The 21,425-nt window shown below is 36.6% G+C and overlaps 1 protein-coding gene across 3 annotated transcripts; it reads right to left on the bottom strand.

Annotated features, from left to right (window-relative positions):
* Positions 1–7,012: 7,012 nt before the first annotated feature.
* On the bottom strand, positions 7,013–21,412 carry FCF1 (FCF1 rRNA-processing protein). Of its 3 annotated transcripts, XM_025443931.3 has the most exons (8): positions 21,339–21,412; positions 20,965–21,032; positions 19,107–19,178; positions 18,370–18,518; positions 13,652–13,724; positions 9,423–9,510; positions 8,163–8,257; positions 7,013–7,276 (listed from the first exon to the last, which is right to left on the bottom strand). In XM_025443931.3, the coding sequence occupies exons 1-8, from the start codon at positions 21,339–21,341 to the stop codon at positions 7,228–7,230; spliced, it is 597 nt and encodes a 198-aa protein (XP_025299716.1). In that variant the 5' UTR covers positions 21,342–21,412; the 3' UTR covers positions 7,013–7,227. The 3 variants fall into 3 exon arrangements, with proteins under 3 accessions (XP_025299716.1, XP_025299717.1, XP_048969288.1); XM_025443932.3 differs by having other exon boundaries at positions 20,965–21,379; XM_049113331.1 differs by lacking the exon at positions 19,107–19,178 and having other exon boundaries at positions 20,965–21,379.
* Positions 21,413–21,425: the final 13 nt, after the last annotated feature.

The following is a 21,425-nucleotide window of genomic DNA, read 5'->3' as shown; positions in this document are numbered from 1 at the left end:
ATAGTAAACAGGATTTTCTTTTTTTTTTTGAAAAAAAAATTTTTTTTTAATGATAGTCACAGAGAGAGAGAGAGAGAGGCAGAGACACAGGCAGAGGGAGAAGCAGGCTCCATGCACCGGGAGCCCAATGTGGGATTCGATCCCGGGTCTCCAGGATCGCGCCCTGGGCCAAAGGCAGGCACCAAACCGCTGCACCACCCAGGGATCCTGTTTTCTTTTTTTTTGAATTAATCGTTGTTAGTATACTGAGATACAACTAATTTTTCCATGTTGATTTTGTGTCCTGAAACTTTGCTGAATGCATTAATTAGTTCTAACAGTTTTAAAAACGGTTTCTTTAGTACACCTGAAACTAATATTATATTGTATGTTAACTGGAATTAAAATAAAAACTTAAAAATAAAAATGGCTTCTTTAGGGTTTTCTACATGTAAGATCATATCATCTGTGAACAGATATAATTTTACTTCTTCATTTCCTATTTGGTTGCCTTTAATTCTTTTTCTAATTGTTCTAACCCAGACTTTTTAACATGCTCTTTATTAGCTGATACAGATAAGTTATGCTACGGTAATAAAAACAAACAAAAAGCCAATCCAAATTTCATAGTTTAAAATAACAAATGCTTATTTATCATTCACTCTGATGTTCCCATCATTAAGCTGGGATCCAGACAAAGCAAGTTTCCATCTTTGTCTTCATGACTGTAAAGAAAAAACAGGGCAGCTCTGGTGGCGCAGCGGTTTGGCGCCGCCTGCAGCCTGGGGTGTGATCCTGGAGACCTGTGATCAAGTCCCGCATCGGGCTCCCTGCATGGAGCCTGCTTCTCCCTCTCCCTCTGCCTGTGTCTCTGTCTCTCTCTGTGTGTCTATGAATAAATAAATAAAATTAAAAAAAAAAAACAAAGGGGGCAAAAAAAGCTAATCACACAATGACTTTTAAAGCTTCTGCCTAGAAATGAATGTCATCTTCACTCACGTTGCCACCCCTAACTTCAGAGATGGTGGGGAAGAGCAATCCTACCCTGGGTTCATAAAATAGAGTTGGGAATATTTGCTGAGCAGCACAACAACTGCTACACTCCACCCTTTTGTTACCAAATGCTGGCCTCACTGCCTCACTTTCCTTCTCAGAGGCCAAGTACATACAACCCCCTGCTCCCCAGAGACATTCTCAAAATTGTGTCCAGTAATGACATCAGGCTCAAAATTCAGGATACCTAGGAAAAGTATAGGAGTCTCTACAGCAAGGCATATATGTAGTAGTATCCTTATCAGGTGTGGCTTTTTTTTATCTAAAGACCTATGCAATAAGAGGGCAAATGATCTGCCCTCATATACCAAGCACACAGTTGTTGTAATAGGAGTAGGACAACCACAGTGAATACTCTCATTCAGAAAAAAGAAAGAAAAAAGAGCACAAAGAAATGATTGGTTTCTAGCAATTCTGTCTATAAGATAAAACACACCAGCTCACCTCAGTTTCAGGATAAGAAATTCACAAAAAATAAAAAATTTAAAAAATTAAAAATAGCGAAACATATACAAGGCAAATAAATGTATTACAAAAGAAAAAAAAAACAAAACAAAGAGAAAGCAGAGATCCTGTTCTTAACATCAAAGAAAAGAGAATTTGGGCCCAAATGCATTCAATGAGACAAAATAGATACAGTATAAAACTAAAGGCTACAATTCACAACAAAAGAACAACAAAACAAAAACAAACAAAAAACCAAAAAAAAAAAAAAAAGGCTACAATTCACAAGAAACCTATCAGTTATGAGTACTCATGCACAGAACCACACAGTAGCAACTGTCATCAAGTGGAAACTAAGTAAGAAGCACAAGGAGAAATAAACAAAACATACTAATATCAGGAGACTCTAATGTATTCCTCTCAGCTTGAGACAGATCAAAGAGTCAAATAAGATAGAGAAGACCTAAACAATTAGATAGGTCTTATGGATAAATATCAAAACTTTTACCCTGATAATATCATGGTAACAGAGACTGTACCTCCTTTCCAAGTGTATATGGGACGTTCATGAAACTGATGTTAGGCTACCAAAAAACCCTCTGTGTTTTCCATATTGCTTATTCGAACAGCATATTTTTTTGCATCTTTTCCCATCTTTTAGTTAAGTATAATCTATGCACAACAAATGTACTCATTTCGTGTACAGGTTAAAATGCATTTTGACAAATCAATATATCCAAGTAACCATCACAACAATTAAGATATAGAATATTTCCATAATCCCCCCCCCCCCCCGCCCAATTCCTTTGTATCTGTACACAGCCAACCTTCCACCCAACCTCAGGTAATTAATGATTTCCCATCACTATAAATTAGTCTTTTCTAGAGTTTCATATAAATGGAATCATATAGTATATATTCTTCTGTGTCTGGCTTCTTTTGCTCTACTTGATTTTAAGATTTATCTATGTTGCTGTATCAGTTCATTCTTTTTATTGCTAAATAGTATTCCATTGTGTGAAGGCACCACAATTTATCCATCCACTTATCCATAGATACTTGGGTTGTTTCCAGTTTTTATCTTTTATGAATAAAGATAATGTAAACACTGTGTACAAATCTTTGTGTGAATATTGTTTTCATTTTTCCTGGGTGTATCTCCTAGGAGTAGAATTACTGGGTTGTGCAGTCAGTGTATTCTCCTATCATTTCCAACTGCTCTGTGTCATTTTATTTTAGGTGTGTTTTGTAATACCACACAGCCACAAGATTTTAAAAATATCCAACCTGTATATTTGTCTTTTAATAAGAAAACTTACCTAATCACATACATCATGACTACTGTGAATTTGTACTTTTCTCTACCATCTTACTTTCTCTATTTTATCATTATTTCTTCTTCCCTCCTCTCTTCTGCATTTTTTTCTTTTTTGATTTACAGATAGCAAAATATGCAAATCTCCAGTGATTCAGTTCAATGGGTTTTGACAAAACCTATTTTGTTCTTTGAGGGGTTTTTTTTGAGTTTTTTTTTTTTTTGAGTTTTTTAAATAATTCAGTTTTCCTTCCCATTTCTTCTTTCTGACACACATCCTATATTAGTTAGGATTAAGTTTGACTATACAACCAAAGTAAAAACCAAGCCAGCGTTTCCAATGTATTGCCAAATCTGATCACTGAGTTTCCAACTTTACATTACCCAAAGGCTCTCCCACAGAAAAAGAGAGCAACTCTCCAGTAAACACTCTGGGTAAGACTATTTCACTTGAGTTTGATCTCCCAGGTTTGAAATAAGAACAATGGCAAAGGGAATAAGGATAGTCTGATTGGTCCAACCAGGAAGATGAAATATCCATACTATGTGCTGGGGTAGGAGTGAGCCACAATCCAGTCCTGTAACAATGGTTTTCTCCTAAGAGGAATTCTGTTAGCAGAGAAGGGAGGCTAGGAAAAGAATTATTTTCAGACCTTTTTCTATCCATATATGTCTATTACCATATAAACAATTTTGTAATTTTGTGGTTTAAAAAAAAAGGAAAACACTTATCACACCATACTTAATTGTTCTACAAGTTGCTTCTTTTTCTTAACATTACTAAGTAGTATAGCTCTTATTAATTGTGGTAAGATATACATAAAAATAACCATTTTAGCCATGTTTAAGTGAATAGTTCAGTATCGTTAAGTACATTTACAATGCTGTGCAACCAATCTCCATAATTCTATTTTGGAAGACTGAAGCTCCATCCTCATTAAACTTCCTATTCCCCACTCCCTCCAGCCCCTGGGAACCACCTTTTTACCATGTCTCTATGAATTCAGTTATTGTAGGTACTGCATGTAAGTAGAATCCAGTATTTGTCTTTTTGTGACTGTCTTACTTCACTTAGCATAAACGTCCTCTAGGGTCATCCATGTTAGAGTATGGGTCAGAACTTTCTTCCTTCTTAAGGCTGCACAATATTTTATTATATGTATATACCACATTTTGATTACTCGAATAGTCATCTGTTGATGGACACTTGGATTGCTTCCACTTTTTGGTTATTGTGAATAGTGCTGCTGTAAACATAGGTGTGGTGTGCAAGTATCTCTTTACGATCCTGTGTTGATTCTTTTGTATACACTCTGGAGTGGAGTTGCTGGATCATATGGTAATTCCATTAATTCTTCCAGAAACCACCATTCTGTTTTCTTTTTCTTTTCTTTATTTAAAGATTTTATGTATTTATTCAGAGAGAGAGAGAGAGAGAGAGAGAGAGAGAGAGAGGCATAGACACAGGCAGAGGGAGAAGCAGGCTCCTCACAGGGAGCTGGATGTGGGACTTGATCCCGGGGCCCCAGGATCACACCCCGAGCTGCAGGCGGCGCCAAACCGCTGCGCCACCAGGGCTGCCCGCCATTCTGTTTTCTTTCTTCTTCTTCTTTTTTTTTTTTTTTATAAAGATTTTATTTATTTATTCATAGAGACAGAGAGAGAGGCAGAGACACAGGCAGTGGGAGAAGTAGGCATCATACAGAGAGCCTGACGTGGGACTCGATCCAGGGTCCCCAGGATCACGCCCTGGGCTGCAGGCGGCGCCAAACCGCTGCGCCACCAGGGCTGCCCGCCATTTTGTTTTCTATAGTGACTGTACTATTTTGTATTTCTAACAGTGCACAACAGGTTCAATTTCCTCACATCCTTGTCAATTCTCATTATTTATTTATTCTCAATAGTAGCCATCTGAATAGGTGTGCAGTGGTATTTCATTGTGGTTCTGGTTTGCATTTTCCTAACAATTAGTGATGTTAAGCATCTTTTTATATGCTTTTTTGATCATCTGTATGTCTTCTTCAGAGAACCATCTATTCAAGTCTTTTGCCCATTTTATTTTATTTTTTTTTTTATTTTTTTTTTATTTATTTATTTATGATAGTTACAGAGAGAGAGAGAGGCAGAGACACAGGCAGAGGGAGAAGCAGGCTCCATGCACCGGGAGCCCGATGTGGGACTCGATCCCAGGTCTCCAGGATCGCGCCCTGGGCCAAAGGCAGGCGCCAAACCGCTGCGCCACCCAGGGATCCCTCTTTTGCCCATTTTAAAATCTACTTCATTCTTTTTAAATGCTCAGGACATATATACTTTAAGAATATGGGATTGAACCGCATGGGTCAGGTTTCTTTTGGTACAATATTAGAAACATATTTGCTCTTATGATTTTCTTCACATTTTCTTTTCTCTAGTTTATGCTATTGAAAGAATACAGTATATAACACATATAATACATGTAACGTTCAGAATATTAATTCATTGTTTATGTTACCACTAAGACTTCCAGTCACAAATAGGCTATTAGTAGTTAAGTTCTGGGGAACAAAACGTCAACTGTGTGGGGCATCAGCTCCCCTAACCATTGTTCAAGGGTCAACTGTATAGATGTAACTATATTAAGATTCATTTGATAGAAGTTTACATTCTTCTCAATCTTTCTCTACTATAAACAGTGGTGCAATAAGATGCTTCTAGACACTTCCTTGTACTCACGTGTGAATGTTTCTTTACACATTTATATTATACTTATTCACTTATAACACATTAACCACGTATTTTAAGGAAAACCACCTGCATAATACCTATAAAAACCAAAAAATAGAATTGGGCTCCTTGGATATCTGTAATTTTTATTTTAATGGCTCCTGCCAAACTGCTGTCTAAAATGGCTATATCTATCTGCACTCTTCTTAGCATCGCATAACTACTCATTTCTTCACACTCCTATTATGTATACTGGAAGATCTTTTGGCCAGCCACTTGTCTTAATTTTGGGGGGTTGCCTTGCACAAATCTAATTTTAATATAGTCACACTTACCAACCCTTTTTTTTTTTTAATGGTTTTTACATTCTTCATCTTATTTAAGAATTCTATCAAAAAATTATAGGCATTTTTTGGTGTTTTTTCCCTAAGACTTCCATTGCTTAGAAGAAAAAGGTTTAGATCTTTGATCCACTTGAAATGAATTCTCATGAAGCATATGAAGTAGGAATACTAAAACTTTTTTGAATGGATAGCCAACTCGTCACTATGATAATAATCACTGACACCTTACTGAACAATACTTCAATTGTCATGTACTATTTGATTTCATCCCATCTTATCAGGCTTGTTGTGAGGATCAGAAAACACATTTTAAAGAGGGAGCAAGGAAGGCACCAAATGGTTACATACCGTACCCAACTCATACAGATAGTAACTGGTAGAATCAGGATTCTAACCCCACTAAGAATTACTCCATACTATTTGGCCTTCCAATAAAGTTTCCTTTTCCCACAGATTTGAAATACTACCTTGATAATACACCAACTTGCCATAAATATATTGGTCTGTTTATGGACTTTCTATTTATTTTAATGATCTATTAGTCTATCCTTACACTACCTTCTGATCATTTAAACTATGTAATCTGATCCTGTTTTTCACCTTAGTTAAAATTCAAATAAGCTCCTATTGACCTCACAATCAAGCCCAAACCCTTTAGTATGTCATATAAGGCCCCCTCTTAGCCCACTTCCTCCCTCGGAGCCTCAGGTGTGGTACAGATCTCTTTTCCTTATGTTCCAGTAAGAAAAACCTTCTGGTAGCTGTCTAGGCAGGCCAAGCAGCCATTCCATGTCTCCATACTTTTGTTCATATGCCTCCTATGCTAATTTTCTTTACTTCACATATTAGGCAAGCACCTATTTGTTTTTTTTTTTAAATTAACTAAAAATAAATAAATAAATCAAATTAACTCAAATATTACTACCTCTAGCCTATCTATCTTCCCTCTCCATTCCCACCAAGGAGAAAGAAATCATTCTTTCCTCATACACAGGTCTATTGCCTATAGAGTTTTAATCTGGCATCACTATATTACTATATTTATTCATATACATGTTTCTCTTTTCCCCTATTATAATATGAATGTCTTGCGAGCAGGACCATACCTTACTAAGTACGTAATATAACTTTAATAAATGTTTGTTGAGTAAATGAATATAAAACAACCATCAAATTAAACAATCATCTGATTTATAGAAAGATGCAACAATACTTAAAATGATACAAAATACTGATTTCAAAACATCAAAAAATGAATATATTTAACCATACTCAGCTCATAACAGAGCAAATGGGTAAGAAGAATAATTCATACTATAGCATATTGCTAATATGAACTGGCAACAGAAAAAGTTGGTATAAGAAGACAGAAAAACGATCTTTTAAGAATTAGAACCGAGGGGCTCCATAATCATCTGGCATCCGCTCAATGTTGTACCTGATCAGGACAAAAAATTAACACTGGTAAGAAAGATGGGTCCAGAATCCACCTAAAATCCCATCCTTTACTGCCTGCAATACTTTCACCTCCCCATTATGAATCCTTTTTGTCAGTGGGAAAATTTTAAAGGGATATCATAATAAATGATTTATAGCAAAATGCTTTTAATATAGTATCTTTATATTTCAAAGCCAGAGAGTTAACAAGTGAGGGAGCCAGGCACTGAGTCCAGGTAAGCCCAATTTCTCCCAGCCCATATTCTTCCCACTATATTGTATTCTTCCCAGGTTGAAAAGTGGGGAGTCTGAGCACTGGCATGAGAACATCCAAACAGGGTAAAGACCAGCTTTTTTTTTTTTTTTTTTTTAATAAGCTTTTCGTTTCCCAGATGAGGTGCTGATCACATATACTAAGCTTTGAAAAAAAAGATATTTCTGGCCAAAAGATTAGCTTAACTTAAATTACTGCTTTGTATTTAAAGCTACACATTTCGAGACACCTGAGTGGCTCAAGTGGTTGAACGTCAGCCTTTAGCTCAGGTCGTGATCCTAGGTTCCTGGAATGGAGTCTGCATCAGGCAGCAACAGAGGGCCTGCCTCTCTATGTCTCCCATGAATAAATTTTTAAATCTTAAAAAAAAAAAAAAAAAAAGGCTACACATCTGTTTCTTCTAGCGATCTTACTACAACAGTGGGAATGTCTGCCTCATTCCCAAGTCCTAGCTTTATCTTTTGTCCTTGTTCTTGTTCCTCTCATTTCTTCAAATACAACTATGCGAGCATTTGATACAACAATCGCTTTCAAATTTTCCCATAACCTGACCTCATTTTTAATTGACATCAGCTATATACTTTTAATTACTTCCCCAAGAGACAGTTCTCACCTATGGTTAGAAATGTACATGATGGGAACTCCAGGGATCTTCCGGATCCTTCGTTTAAGGTCCCGGTCAACTGTGGCCACAATGTAACACTTGTGCTGTAAAAGATACCCATTGAGTGTTCATACTTTAAGTCTACTTAGTGATACTGAGTAATAGTACACTGGCTAATCCGGAGAATTACTCATTTTCACAGTAAATAGCAAAGGAAAGGTTATAATAATTTATTGAATACCTACTATGATCTAGGAGCTCATATTTATAAAACACAAACAAGTTGCCTCGGGGAATGTAGTTCTAAGAATCTTGAGGGGGAGAAGATAGAAAAACTATTTAAGAGCTGCAAATTGTTTTTTGTCTCATAAGTGGAAGGGACTTTCACATTTAGGGCAGATGATTTCTTTGTTTTGGGAAACACCCCCAAAAGACTATGCAAAGGCAGAGTAAATGCCTTAGATCAGAGGGTACAGCTTTTACCTTTCCTGGAATCTCTGGGCTTGGGCCTACCCTGAGACCTTCTAGTGGTAGAGGTAGGCTACTGCCTTGGCAATGAAGCCGGAATGGATCTCCAGGACAAGTCTGAGTCTAGCAGCTCTGAAGGCAGTAGCATTTAGCTGCCAGTTGTTTCATGTTTTACTTGTCATACCCCAATCTCCCATTAAGTTTTGAAAAGATTCATAACCTGGTGTCAGCTGTGCTGTGGGAAAGTAAGGCAAATGCTATCTCTACCCATGGAATGGAATGGCTTAAGAGATGGGAGCGTGGTCATCAAATGAAGATGATTATCCTTAGCAGGGAGAGGCTATAATAAGGGTAATCAAGAGCAGAAGTTCTTGTGGTGCTTGACAAGGAGGCCAGAACAGAAGAATCAAAAACCTAGTTATTCCAGGGTACTAAGATAGCATCCTGGGAGACTCAGATGTAACTGACAAACACTCTTGCTTAGGCATGGTGGAGAGGAACAAAATTCCTGCATGAGGAATATGGAAACAGATGATTTCTAATTCACAGGGAGGTGAAACCGATATTATATGTACACTCACAGCATTTTATATAAATGATTTGTGGAATAAGGATCAGTAAGTGCCCCACATCACATACCCAGTAAATGCAGGTGCTGAGATTTGAAACCCATGTCTCCTCCCCAAGCCTATGATTTTCCCATTAAAGTTACAGTATACATTTCCAATCCACTTCCTCAAGTACAAGAGGCATCTATGCTTCCTGTGAAGCACAGAGTAAACATTTAGAAACTGATGATACCTGAGTTACTCTCTGTACTAAGCAGTCATCTGCATAGGTTCCTTTGTGTGTGCATGGCAGTCGTTCAAATCTCGGATCCTTGGCAATCCTAAAGGGTTACAAAACTGGATTAATGACAACATTCAGGCAATGGGATAACTTTCTGACTCTTGATCTGTGAAATAAGAATGACTTGACCTATGTGGAGATTTTAAGGCACCCCTCTCCTTCTGCACCTTATCTTCTAATTGGAAAGACACCTAACAGAGAAGAGAACGAAAGCTTACTGACTGACAGCTGGTGTGCCTTAGGTCATATAATCTTCACAGAATTCTGAATTACTATGTTTCCAATTTACAAATGAGAAAGCAGATTCAGAGAGATTAATTAATTGTACTTGTTCAAAGTATACAGCTGGGAAAAGCTAGGATTCAAAATCAATTTTAACCCAACCACTTCGCTTTGGGAAGCTGTCTTACACAAATGTGCAACAACACAGGCATGAGGCTGGCCAGTATTATAATAGTGAAAAACTGGAGATAATCTGAACACCCATCATCAAGATAAAAGTTAAATATATTTTGGTGTCCCATCTTGTTTTTTAAAAAATAAGTACAGCTGTCTACCAACATGGAAGGCTTGCTGAATAAACAAACTCAAAAAATTCACACTGTTGGGATCCCTGGATGGCTCAGCGGTTTAGTGCCTGCCTTCGGCCCAGGGTGTGGTCCTGGAGTCCCAGGATCGAGTCCCATAGAGGCTCCTGTGTGGAGCCTGCTTCTCTCTCTGCCTATGTCTCTGCCTCTCTCTGTCTCTCATGAATAAATAAATGAAATCTTAAAGAAAAAAATTCAAACTGTTGAATAAAAAAGTCAGTCATTGAACAATATACATATATGATTCAATTAAGAAAACATAAATCTCTTTCATTTTCTTTCTCTACATTTGCATTTGCTTAGAAAAAAAGGCTTGGAAAAACATATACAAACTATACACTAACCCTTCTCAGTTATCACCATTAGGGTAGAAGAATGGACAAAGTTGAATAAGCAGGACTTTTACTTTTTATTGTATATATATATTTATAGTTTGCCATTAATAAACGTGTTATTTTCCTACAAATTTGAAAAAAAGTCCCAAATCTGTGATTCCCAGAGCCATGTTCTTCCTATTACATAACGATGATGAATTACAAACTGAATAAAAATACAAGGCATCACATAGGTACCAAGTGAGAGAAAAATACTCCATATTGTAATAGTTCAGAGCTAAGTCACTGTGGATTTAGTATGTATAATTAAAAAACAAAATTATATGGAGGTTAAATAAAATGAATACAAAACAGTATTCCCAAAAAAAGTGAAGGCAGGCATGTTCCAAACAGGGTACCAAACATCTATAAAATGGCTCAAGGGTGTGAGGGAAGACCAAACACATGTTTCTGGAGGGAAGAAGAGTGTGCAGAGGACAGTGAAACAGGGCTGGGAAGACAGAACTTTCTGCTGTGATATTGCCAAGTTGCTCTCAGAAGTGACTGTCCACTTTACATTCTTATCTGTTGAGTATGAGAATTCCATTGGTCCCCCGTCTCAACTACTTGTGGCATTGTTAAATAGACTTCAATTCTTGCCAGTCTGCTAGGTATGAAATGATTATCTCCTTGTGAATTTAAGGGTTTTGTCTTTTTCTTATGGATTTGTACTTCTTTATATATTTTGAAAATAAGCCGTTTGTTGATTATATGCATTACTAATATCTTCTCACTATCTGTGGCTTCTTGTGTTGCTTTCTTTATGCTATCTTTTGTTCCACAGTTGTATTCAATATAGTCAGATTGATTAGTTTTCTATTACGGTTTGGACTTCTTCAGAAAGCCCTGCCCACTCCAAAATCACTAAGATATTCTCTGTATTTTCCACAAAAGCCTAGATACTTAATCTACCTTGAACTGATTTTTGTGAAAGAGGTAAAATAAGAATTTAATTTTCTTTCCACAGTAATATTCAATATTTTGATAGTTTATCACTTTTCCATTCAGCTGAACAATGCTCTTATACATTGGGTTCCCATTTTTCTTTGCCTTTATTTTTTTTTTTCTTTGCCTTTAAAAAAGTTAGCTTTATTAGGTATAAATGAAATACAATAAAATTCACTGGTTATCATGTAAAATTTGATGAGTTTTAACAAATTTATATATCCATATCACTATCTCCACAATTGAGCTATAGAACACTTCCATCACTACAAAAAAGTTCCCTGTATCCCTTTGCAGTTAATCCACTTTTCTCATGCTCAGCTCCAGTTAACCACTATATTCTATTAGTATAGCTCTGACTTTTCTGGAATTTCATATGAATGGAATCACACTTCTGGGACGACAGAAATGTTCTATTTCATGACTATGATGGTGATTCCATAACTGTACACATTTGCCAAACCCATCAAATTATAGAAATTCAGTGAATTTTTTTATTTTCATTATTTAAAAAAATATTTTATTTAAATTCAATTTGCCAACATATAACTCCCAGTGCTCATCTCATCATGTGCCTTCCCTCATGCCTGTCACCCAGTTACCCTATTCCTTCCCCACCCCGCCAGTCCTCCCCCTCCCCGCAACTCTTTGTTTGTTTCCCAGAGTTAGGAGTTTCTCATGGTTTGTCTTCCTCTCTAATTTTTCCCCACTCAGTTTCCCTGGTGAATTTTACAGTATGTAATTTACACCTCTAAAAGGTCACACACACACACACACACACACAAATTCACTGGTACATCTTGGACCTCGAATGAATCTTTTACCCACGCATGATTTTGTAATAGTATTCAATGATCATTTGGAAAATACCAATTCGCTGAATTACACAAATCTTCCAAATTTCTTTATACAGTAACAAAAAAAATCATACTCAGTATCTTCACTGGTCTCAACAGAAAGGTCTTTAGTATTGGGAATGTGATAAATTCATGACTTTTCAAAACTCTAATTTTTCACTTGGAAGCTTGAATTTTATCATTGGTAACTAATACAGTTGTTTTCCTTTAAGTAACAGATTCACTGCATTAATTTTTGAGAAACTATCTGCTAAGTGCTAAAGTCTGAAAAATCAGTGTTTGTCAGTTATTTTTCACATAAAAATGACATTCCATGCAAAAGTAGCTGGTTTGGCTCATAATCTAAACAAGTACACACATGCTTTTCATTGAGGTAGGTTTCACTCTTGGGTAGCAGCAGAAGTGCTTTAGGTATACTTTACCCACTTCATCACAAGGAATACCGATGTGTACTCTAGGGTCTATATTTAACAAAGTCAACAGGTGTTACTGCTTCATCAAGGATATTCTTAAGTGACTCTAGGTTGTTGTTGTTCTTTTTAAAGATTTTTTTTTTTTTTAAAGTAATCTCTACATCCAATTTAGGGCTCAAATTTATAATCCCAAGATCAAAAGTTGCATGCTCTCCTGACGGAGCCAGCCAGGCACCCCTGGGTGTTGGCTCTTGTTTTTTTAACTGCCAGTGAATGTCAGTGAAGAATACAGTCTACTAGTATTATTTGGGTCCACTGCCTTTCTGCCATCAGGATAAATGTCAGCACAGTGACAACGACAATGTCTTGATATTATTATGAAAATAGTTTTGTGGACTTCCTGCAAAGGTGTCTGGGACTCATAGGGGTCCATGGACCATACTTCAGGAACCACTACTTTTAACTCAAGTGTACTTTCTAGAGTAAGCTCAAAACTTAGAATGTGAATCCTTTACGTGTGAGATTCTAAAAGAGGTATCTTAATAACTAATAAAAAGACACTTTCTAATTGAAAATCCACAGGAACTTAAAAGAATTCCTACAAGACCAATATGACTAACTTCATTCAAAAATTTCAGCTTAGGGGTGCCTGGGTGGTTGAGTTACACGTCTGACTTTGGTTCACGTTGTGATCTTAGGCTCCTGGGACAGAGCCCCATGGCAAGCTTCCTGCACAATGCGTAGCCTCCTTCTCCCTCTGTCCCCTCCTTGGCTCATTTTTTTTTTCTCTCTCTCTCAAATAAATAAAATCCAAAAAAAAAAAAAAACCCACTTCAGCTTAAGATTCTCTAACCTCCAAATGTTTGCTTTCTTGATCATAAATTGTTACTAGTTTTGTGTAGTTTTTATTTAAACGAATTATCCAAGAAATCCTTGGACACTGAATAGATGAAGGAAGGTCAAAAGAAATCTTCAGTATACCAATCTAGACCAGCTCCTTCCTACCTTAGAGCCACTCGATACTTTTGTCCCAGTTTCTCAATTTCAGCCATTACACAGTCAGTTATACAAGGGATACCTGCCAGGAAAAAAAATACATATTAATGATAGAATTTGTGAAGGAACTGGTTTGACTCTCTCTGAATTATATCCCATTGAGAGTCTTTAAGAGACCCATGAGGTTTCCAGAATGACAGCAGAATAAGCATGCTGAAATGAACAACAGAACGAGAAGTGAATAAAATCCCTATTGGTAAGGAAACTAGCGAACTGAACTATCTCAAACCCACAGATTCATAAAATGTCATGAATGTATCTGAGGGAAAATTTAAGCTGGATCTCTGTCATTCTTAAAATAAATTCTAGATAGAAAAAATTTTAAGTGTGAACCAAAAGAATCCATGCAATTAATTAGGAAATGTAATTTCATCACATAAAAATAGAAAACTTCTGTTTGACAGCTACCAAAGTCATATTAAAATAAAAATAAACTAGGAAAAATATTTCTATACATTCATCAGAGGGCTAATTTTCTTAACATACAAAGAGCTTGTTTGTAATGAGTTTAAATTAAATGTTATCTGCCAGACACTGGGCCAAGCACTTTATGAGGATTATCTCACTTAATTTCAGAATAATTCCTACCAGGTAGCATTGTTATTATTAGCACCCCCATTTTATAGATCAGGAACCTAAGGCACAAAGAAGCAAGTAGAAGTAAATGGTGAAGCCAAGACTTGAATGGAGATTGGCAGTTACAGACTAGATTCTTAACCACCAATGGTATATTTCAGTTCATACACTTCAGGTCATAGAGGAAGACATATAACAATCAGTGAGCATAAGGGTGCTCAATCTAAGCCTAATTAAAGAGATACAAATTGAAACAAGATTTTACTTTCTACCTATTCAAGAGGCAAAGATTAAGCAAGGAAAATACCCAATACTGAGGAAATAGGTATTCTCACACTAAGTTAGTAGGTGTACAAATGCATATTACTATTTTAGGGCAATTTTGCAATACCTATTAAAATAAAATATACATATCCTTTTATTTTTATTTTTACATATCCTTTTATATTATAATACAGCTTCTAGAAATGTATTCTAAAGAATTACTCCACCCTAACAGAGACATTCACAGATATTCATTATAGAATTATTTATAATAAGGCAAAAACTACAAGTAACCCAAATATCTAATAGGATATTCACTTTTAAAAATTATATAAATATTATGTAAACTTAAAAAAAATGAGGTCCACTATACATATTGACACAGAAAAATGTTTAAGACATATTTGAAAAAAAAAAAAAAAAAAAAAGACGTATTTGTGCAAGGGGCCCCTGGGTGGCTCAGTCGGGTAAGCATCTGCCTTCGGCTCACATCATGATCCCAGGGTCCTGGGATCAAGCCTCGCATCAGGCTCCCTGCTCAGGGGGAAGCCTGTTTCTTCCTCTCCCTCTACCTGATGCTCCCCCTGCTTGTGCTCTCTTGTTCTCCCTGTCCCTCAAATAAATAAAAAACCTTTAAAATAAAGTTTTAAACTTTTATGTAAATGTAATATACAAAATGTAACTGTAAAAAATAAGAAAAAAATGGATGAGTGAGATGTGATCCCAGCCATACAATGGAATGTTATTTGGTAATGAAAATAAAAGATATACTGATACATGTTTTAACACAGACGAGCCTTGAAAACATGCTAAATGGAAGAGAATAAAATATTATACAGTCTCATTTAATGAAATATCCAAAATAGACAAATCTATAGAAATAGACTACAAATTAGTGGTTGTCTAGGGGAGGAGGATGGGAAAGGTTGGCGATGATGGCTAAGGGGTTCCGAGTTTCTTTTTGGGTAATAAAATATCCTAAAATTGACCTTGAATATGCTAAAAGTCATTGAATCATCTACTTTAAATGCTATGTGAATTATATCTCAAAGCTGTTAAAAAAGGCACAAAGATAAATAGTAAATTACCTATGATCCATTTTCATTAATAAAATAAACAAAAATAACCTATACTTTGCAGTTTGTATCTGAAGTTTTAAAGGGGATACCTGGGTGGCTCAGTTAGGCATTCGACCCTAGATTTCAGCTTAGGTTTGATCTCAGGGCTGTGAGTTCAAGCCCCACATTGGGCTTCACACTGGGTGTAGAGCCTACTAGAAAAAAATAAATAAATAAAATAAAAATAAAAACTGTTTCTCTCTAAGGAAAGGTATTACAGGGAGCTTAAATGTTTTTATGCTATGCTGAGCGAAATAAGTCAACTAGAGAAAGACAATTATCATATAGCTTCACTCATGTGGAATATAAGAAACAACACAGAGGATTATAAGGGAAGGGAGAGAAACTGAATGGTAAGTCATCAGAGAAGAAGACAAACCATGGGAGACTCTTTTTTTTTTTTTTAAAGGATTTTATTTATTGATTCATGACAAACACAGAGAGTGAAGCAGAGACACAGGCAGAGGGAGAAGCAGGCTCCATGCAGGGAGCCTGATGCGGGACTCAATCCCATGATTGCGGGATCATGCCCTGAGCCAAAGGCAGACGCTCAACCACTGAGCCACTGAGATGCCCCCAATAATGCTCCCAGGCATCCCAGGAGACTCTTAATCATGGGAAACAAACTGAGGGTTACTGGAGGAGAGGTGGGTGGGGGGATGAGGTAATCGGGTGATGGGCATTAAGGAGGGCTTGCATCTAGAGTAGGAAAGTAGGCCCAGGAAGAGGACTATCAAGAAAGGAAAGGTAACAGAGAAAAGGACTCATGGGCAGAAAAGAAAGCTGATGGAAAGCTAACTGCCCTTACTTGTTGGAATATCAGGCAGAAATGGGACCAGGAGCTAAGAAAAGTCAAAGGGGCATCTTTAAAGGTCTTCCTTCAGGTATAAAGCCAAGTGAGGAAAAATTAAATAGCTAAAGCTTAAAAAAGTTATGGAACCTCCTAGGTAACCAAATTTTTTTTTTTTTTTGGTAACCAAATTTTTAATGTTTCTTCATCCTTTCCTTTGAAGTATTATTACACAGAAAACTGTAGAAAGTGGTATTTTCCTTAACAAGTTTGTTTTTATGTTTATGTTTATTATTATTAATTATTATTATTTAGAGACAGGAAAGGGCAGAGTGGGAGGGAGAAAGAGAGAGACTTAAGCAGGCTCCATGCCCAGCATGGAGCCCAACATGGGGCTAGATCTCACAACCCTGAGATCATGACCTGAACCGAAATCAAGAGTCCAACGCTTAACCAACTGAGCCACTGAAATGCCCCCAATAGGTTTGTTTTTAAAAAAGGCACAGTGAGAGCATTTAGCTGTACATATTATAACTGTACTCCTAGGTATCCATATCTAGAGAAAGCAATCCTCTAGGATGAAAGCTATCCTGAATAGTCACCATTTAGATAACAGTGATGAAACTATACAGTCAAGGAAACAATTCACCTTCAAAGGGCCATGCCTGAACCCTCCATCCATTTCATTTATAAGTAGGTCACAGCATTCCTAGATAAGCAGCTAGCACACTTTATTTATGGTTATAAAAAACACCACGGGAATACAAAGAGTCTACCAAGTTAAGTGTCTTCCCCCATCCAAGACCACCCTAGTCCACTCTCACAGGCAGGTAGTGTCCCAATTTCAGGTTACTCTTTATTATTCTACAAGCTTAAAAAAAATTAAAGTATTACATGTACATAGCTTAAAAAGATAAGGAAAAGTCTGTATGGAAAATTTACTGTTCCTTGATCCTAGCCCACCCCACCAATTCTGATTCTTAAAGAGCACTATTTTCCTTTATTAGCTATTTTTCTCATTTGGTGGTTACCTTCACATATTAATATAATTTAGCTCTCTTACTCATCACATTCCCTCCCCCATCTTCCCCATTTTAATAAATCAAAGCAACATTTATGTTACCATCACTCTATAAATGTTCATTATACAGCATCCTTTCAAAATTAAAGGAGGCATAAATTTTTTCCTTTTATGTATTCTTTATGGCAAAGTGAAGTTTAATTTTCATTTGTACCTTTAGATGACTGGAAAATAAACAAATGTAATGCCATCACAAAATACAACAGATCTCATTATTAGGAAGTGATTCTCTTACACATGGCCTAGATTTTCTTTCTTACTCATGGTAGTGAAGGAAGATCACTAAAGGAGGGGACCCAAATACAAGGGAAAGCTACTAATGGTAAACTGCATACCTATGTGTAAACTACTTCTGGTCCTTTGTGGTACAAATAAATACCAAACTGAATAAATTTAGGAAATGTTAAAAAGCATTACTTCTAGTTCTGTCATCATAAATGGCAAAATATCTTATTTAGCTTTTCCACAATAGAGTGGAATGGAGAATGTTTCCTCCTTAATGTAAAAGAATAGATATTCTTAAAAATGTAATAAATTTTTATTGCCCAGAATTTTAAAATCCAAAATTCTAAAACAAAAAATTCCCATCCTACTTTCAAAATTGATGTCCACAACAATAGTCAAAGTAGGCTAAATGTTTTCCGAATTGTGAAGTTTAATTATTCCCAGTCAAGTCTGCTTTACATTTCAATTCACTGAAAATCGTCATGGCTACTGTGAGCAAATTAAATGACCAGAAATCCAAAAACTAGGACCCCACTCCCCTCTTTTCATGTATTTGGATAATTATAATTATTCTGTACAAATGTCAAGAGAAATGCAAAAGTATGATACTCACACTTGGCATACAGACAGTCCATCATTGACTGTACTAAGTCAAGTTTGGCTTTAATGGAAAAGTTGATAAAGTTGGTATCAACCAGGATGTGGTAAGGTGGGCCCAGCTGTGTGTTATATTGGAAGAATAAGCAGGAAGGATGTTGGGGGCTGAAGGAAGAAGACACAAAACAAAGTAATGTCTACACTGATACTTTGATATCAACATTGTAAATGAAGTCTCTGCTTCAAACTGTTTGCTATAGATTAAGCTTTTTCCTTATTCATTGGAAATAATCTTAAAAAATCCTGTTATGATATATCCATTACCAATCTAGGGGAAAATGAGATAATAAGAACATATACTGAAGCTTCATAAAGTTAAGTGTACTTATTTAAAAGAAATGACCCTGAAATTTTTTGCTTACTATTTTTGGTGATACATTCTTCCTCAAATGCTGGTGTGTTAAACAATAACAATTGCCTCTTTTGAAAGATCTTTTGAAAGAAAAAAATTAATAATTCTAGATCTAATTCCCAAGATTTTAAGGGAAATTTTACTGCTCCATGAAATCCAAAAACCTTCAAACCACTGGAATGGATACATTTTCACTAGTATCACTCTCATTTGCATAGTTGTGTCAGACTTACAAATGACTGAGCAAATCAGCTCAGGGAAAGCCTGGATTTCTAAAAATTCTATGGTTCTAAAATGTCTCCTCTAGTTTCAAAGGAAAACTTGAAATTTTGATTACTCACACTTCTCTTTCCTTGAGTGCACTGGGATCTTTCTTTTCTTTCTTTTTAGGTTTTAATCTATCCTTTTCTTTACTAGGAAAAAAGAAAGTAAATTAAACGCAAGAAAAAAAATGAAAGAGAAGAAAAAAATCATAGCAGTTATAATCTTAATCAACATTTAAAGTTTCTTCTTTTTTTTCTTACAGAGGAATTCTACTTTGTGATTTCTTCATGTTCATATCAATACACCCTTTTTAAGCACAAATAACTGTGTGGGAAGTAGGCTGAAAATAACATAATCAGTTAAACATAATGAAATTTAAAAATAGCCAATAATCCATACAAATTGTTAATTATATTAGTTAGTTATATTATCATTTTTTGTCAGAAGCTCTTCATATCAAGGATCAAAATCCAGGGATCCCTGGGTGGCGCAGCGGTTTGGCGCCTGCCTTTGGCTCAGGGCGTGATCCTGGAGACCCGGGATCGAATCCCACATCGGGCTCCTGGTGCATGGAGCCTGCTTCTCCCTCTGCCTGTGTCTCTGCCTCTCTCTCTCTCTCTGTGACTATCATAAATAAATAAAAATTAAAAAAAAATAAATAAAAAGACATTTAAAAAAAAAAAAGGATCAAAATCCACTTCAATGCAATGGAGAAACAGGTTGACATTTATCTTCTAAAGACTCAAACGCTCCAACAGTAGGGAGGAAAAAGATTCCTCCATATGACTCATAAGAGACTAAAATGTAAAACTATACACACAAAATTTAACCCTTAACTGAAAATAAAATATTATCAATGAAGCAACTTCCCTAAAAATTACATAATACATACTAAAGGCTGAGAATACAATTTGATAACTCTGAAGGCTGTTCCTTTGTTCTAAGGCTAATAAACAAAAGAAAAGCTAGTCTTTCTTTTCTTTTCTCTTTCCTTCCTTCCTTTCTTTCTAAAGTAAACTCTACTAGGCTCAACCTGGGGCTTGGACTCACCACTCAGAGATCAACAGTCCCATGCTCTACTGATGAAGCCAGGCAGATGCCCTGGGACCAGTCCTTATTTCATACCTTTGTCTATTCTTCACCGAAGCAGGGAAGCTTACAATAGGGAATATCATTCCACTCTCTCGCAGAGGTTTGGATTTTTATAAGATTTATAAAATGAAGACATCTAGGTGTTTTCCCATTCTTTTCTCTCTCTGTGTGTGTCTCTCATGAATAAATAAATAAAATCTTTAGAAAAAAAAAAAAAAAGGTGGGGGGGATCCCTGGGTGGCTCAGCGGCTTAGCGCCTGCCTTTGGCACAGAGCGTGATCCTGGAGTCCCGGGATCGAGTCCAACATCGGGCTCCCTGCACAGAGCCTGCTTCTCCCTCTGCCTGTGTCTCTACCTCTCTCTCTCTTTCTCTCTGTCTCTCATGAATAAATAAATAAAATCTTAAAAAAAAAAAAACTATTTAAGTGGCAGGTGCTTGGGACACAAGACAAACATGGCCTCTGACCTCACCATCTTTCAACAATTTTAAAAGGTATTTTTTCCCCTGGGGGGGGGGGAATATAAGTAATGTAATGGCAAAAACAAAGATATTCCTACCTACGAAGCTGTTAGGAGGCTTAAATGTGATACGGTAGATAAAGTTTATAAAAAAAGGCGGAAAACAGAGCGAACACTTCAGGAATGTTTAATCCCCATTCCCTTCTCCAGTGTAATTGCTCAGCATCTAGTGGCTGTTTCACACTTGCCTACTATGTTACGCTATATAAATCCAAGACACAATACATAATTTTACACGTAAACACAAAATAACAACAAAGTTTTTACTACTTATGCCCTCCTAACTCTCATATCTTTGGGTACAGCTTGATTCCCGATACTCACAGCCTCTGATCTCGGAGACTAAGCATTCGCTTCATGGTCGCATACTTTCTTGCTTTCTTTTGCTTCCCCTTGAAACAGAAATTTTAGAGTTAAAAGAACTGGATACATTGTATCTTCTTGAGTTATTTCTCTTCTTTTGTCCATTCCCTTCTCTTCTTCCTCAAATACCCAGCACTTCATCCTCTGTGCCCCCAACCTGGTTCTCCTCTCCCCACTCGGAAGAGTAGAACAGGCACCGCTGGGAGCAGTTTAAGAACCACAACCACGATGACAATAATTAGGGTAATACGGAGGAAATTTGGCTAAGGGATGACTGGCTCCATCTCCTCCCAAAACGTGGTGCGACAAAACCCTTTCTCCGACCCTCCCCTCACCATGTTCACGCCGCACTCTTGTTTCTTCCGGAATCACCGACTGCGCGACACTTTTGCGTCATCCAAATACTGCTTCCGGCAAAGGCT

This window comes from Canis lupus, chromosome 8 (genome assembly GCF_003254725.2).
Source record: "Canis lupus dingo isolate Sandy chromosome 8, ASM325472v2, whole genome shotgun sequence".
NCBI classification, from domain to species: Eukaryota; Metazoa; Chordata; class Mammalia; order Carnivora; family Canidae; genus Canis; species Canis lupus.
The sequence above is the reverse complement of the archived record's forward strand: the minus strand, read 5'-3'. Positions and strand labels throughout refer to the sequence as shown.

Excerpts from the sequence above, each read along its gene's own strand:
- FCF1 (XM_025443931.3), bottom strand. Across the intron at positions 18,519-19,106 it reads GCACTCAAGGAAAGAGAAGT|CCCCCAACATCCTTCCTGCT; the intron begins GTGAGTAATCAA and ends TTCTTCCTTCAG. Across the intron at positions 7,277-8,162 it reads ATGTACATTTCTAACCATAG|GTACAACATTGAGCGGATGC; the intron begins GTGAGAACTGTC and ends TGTCCTGATCAG.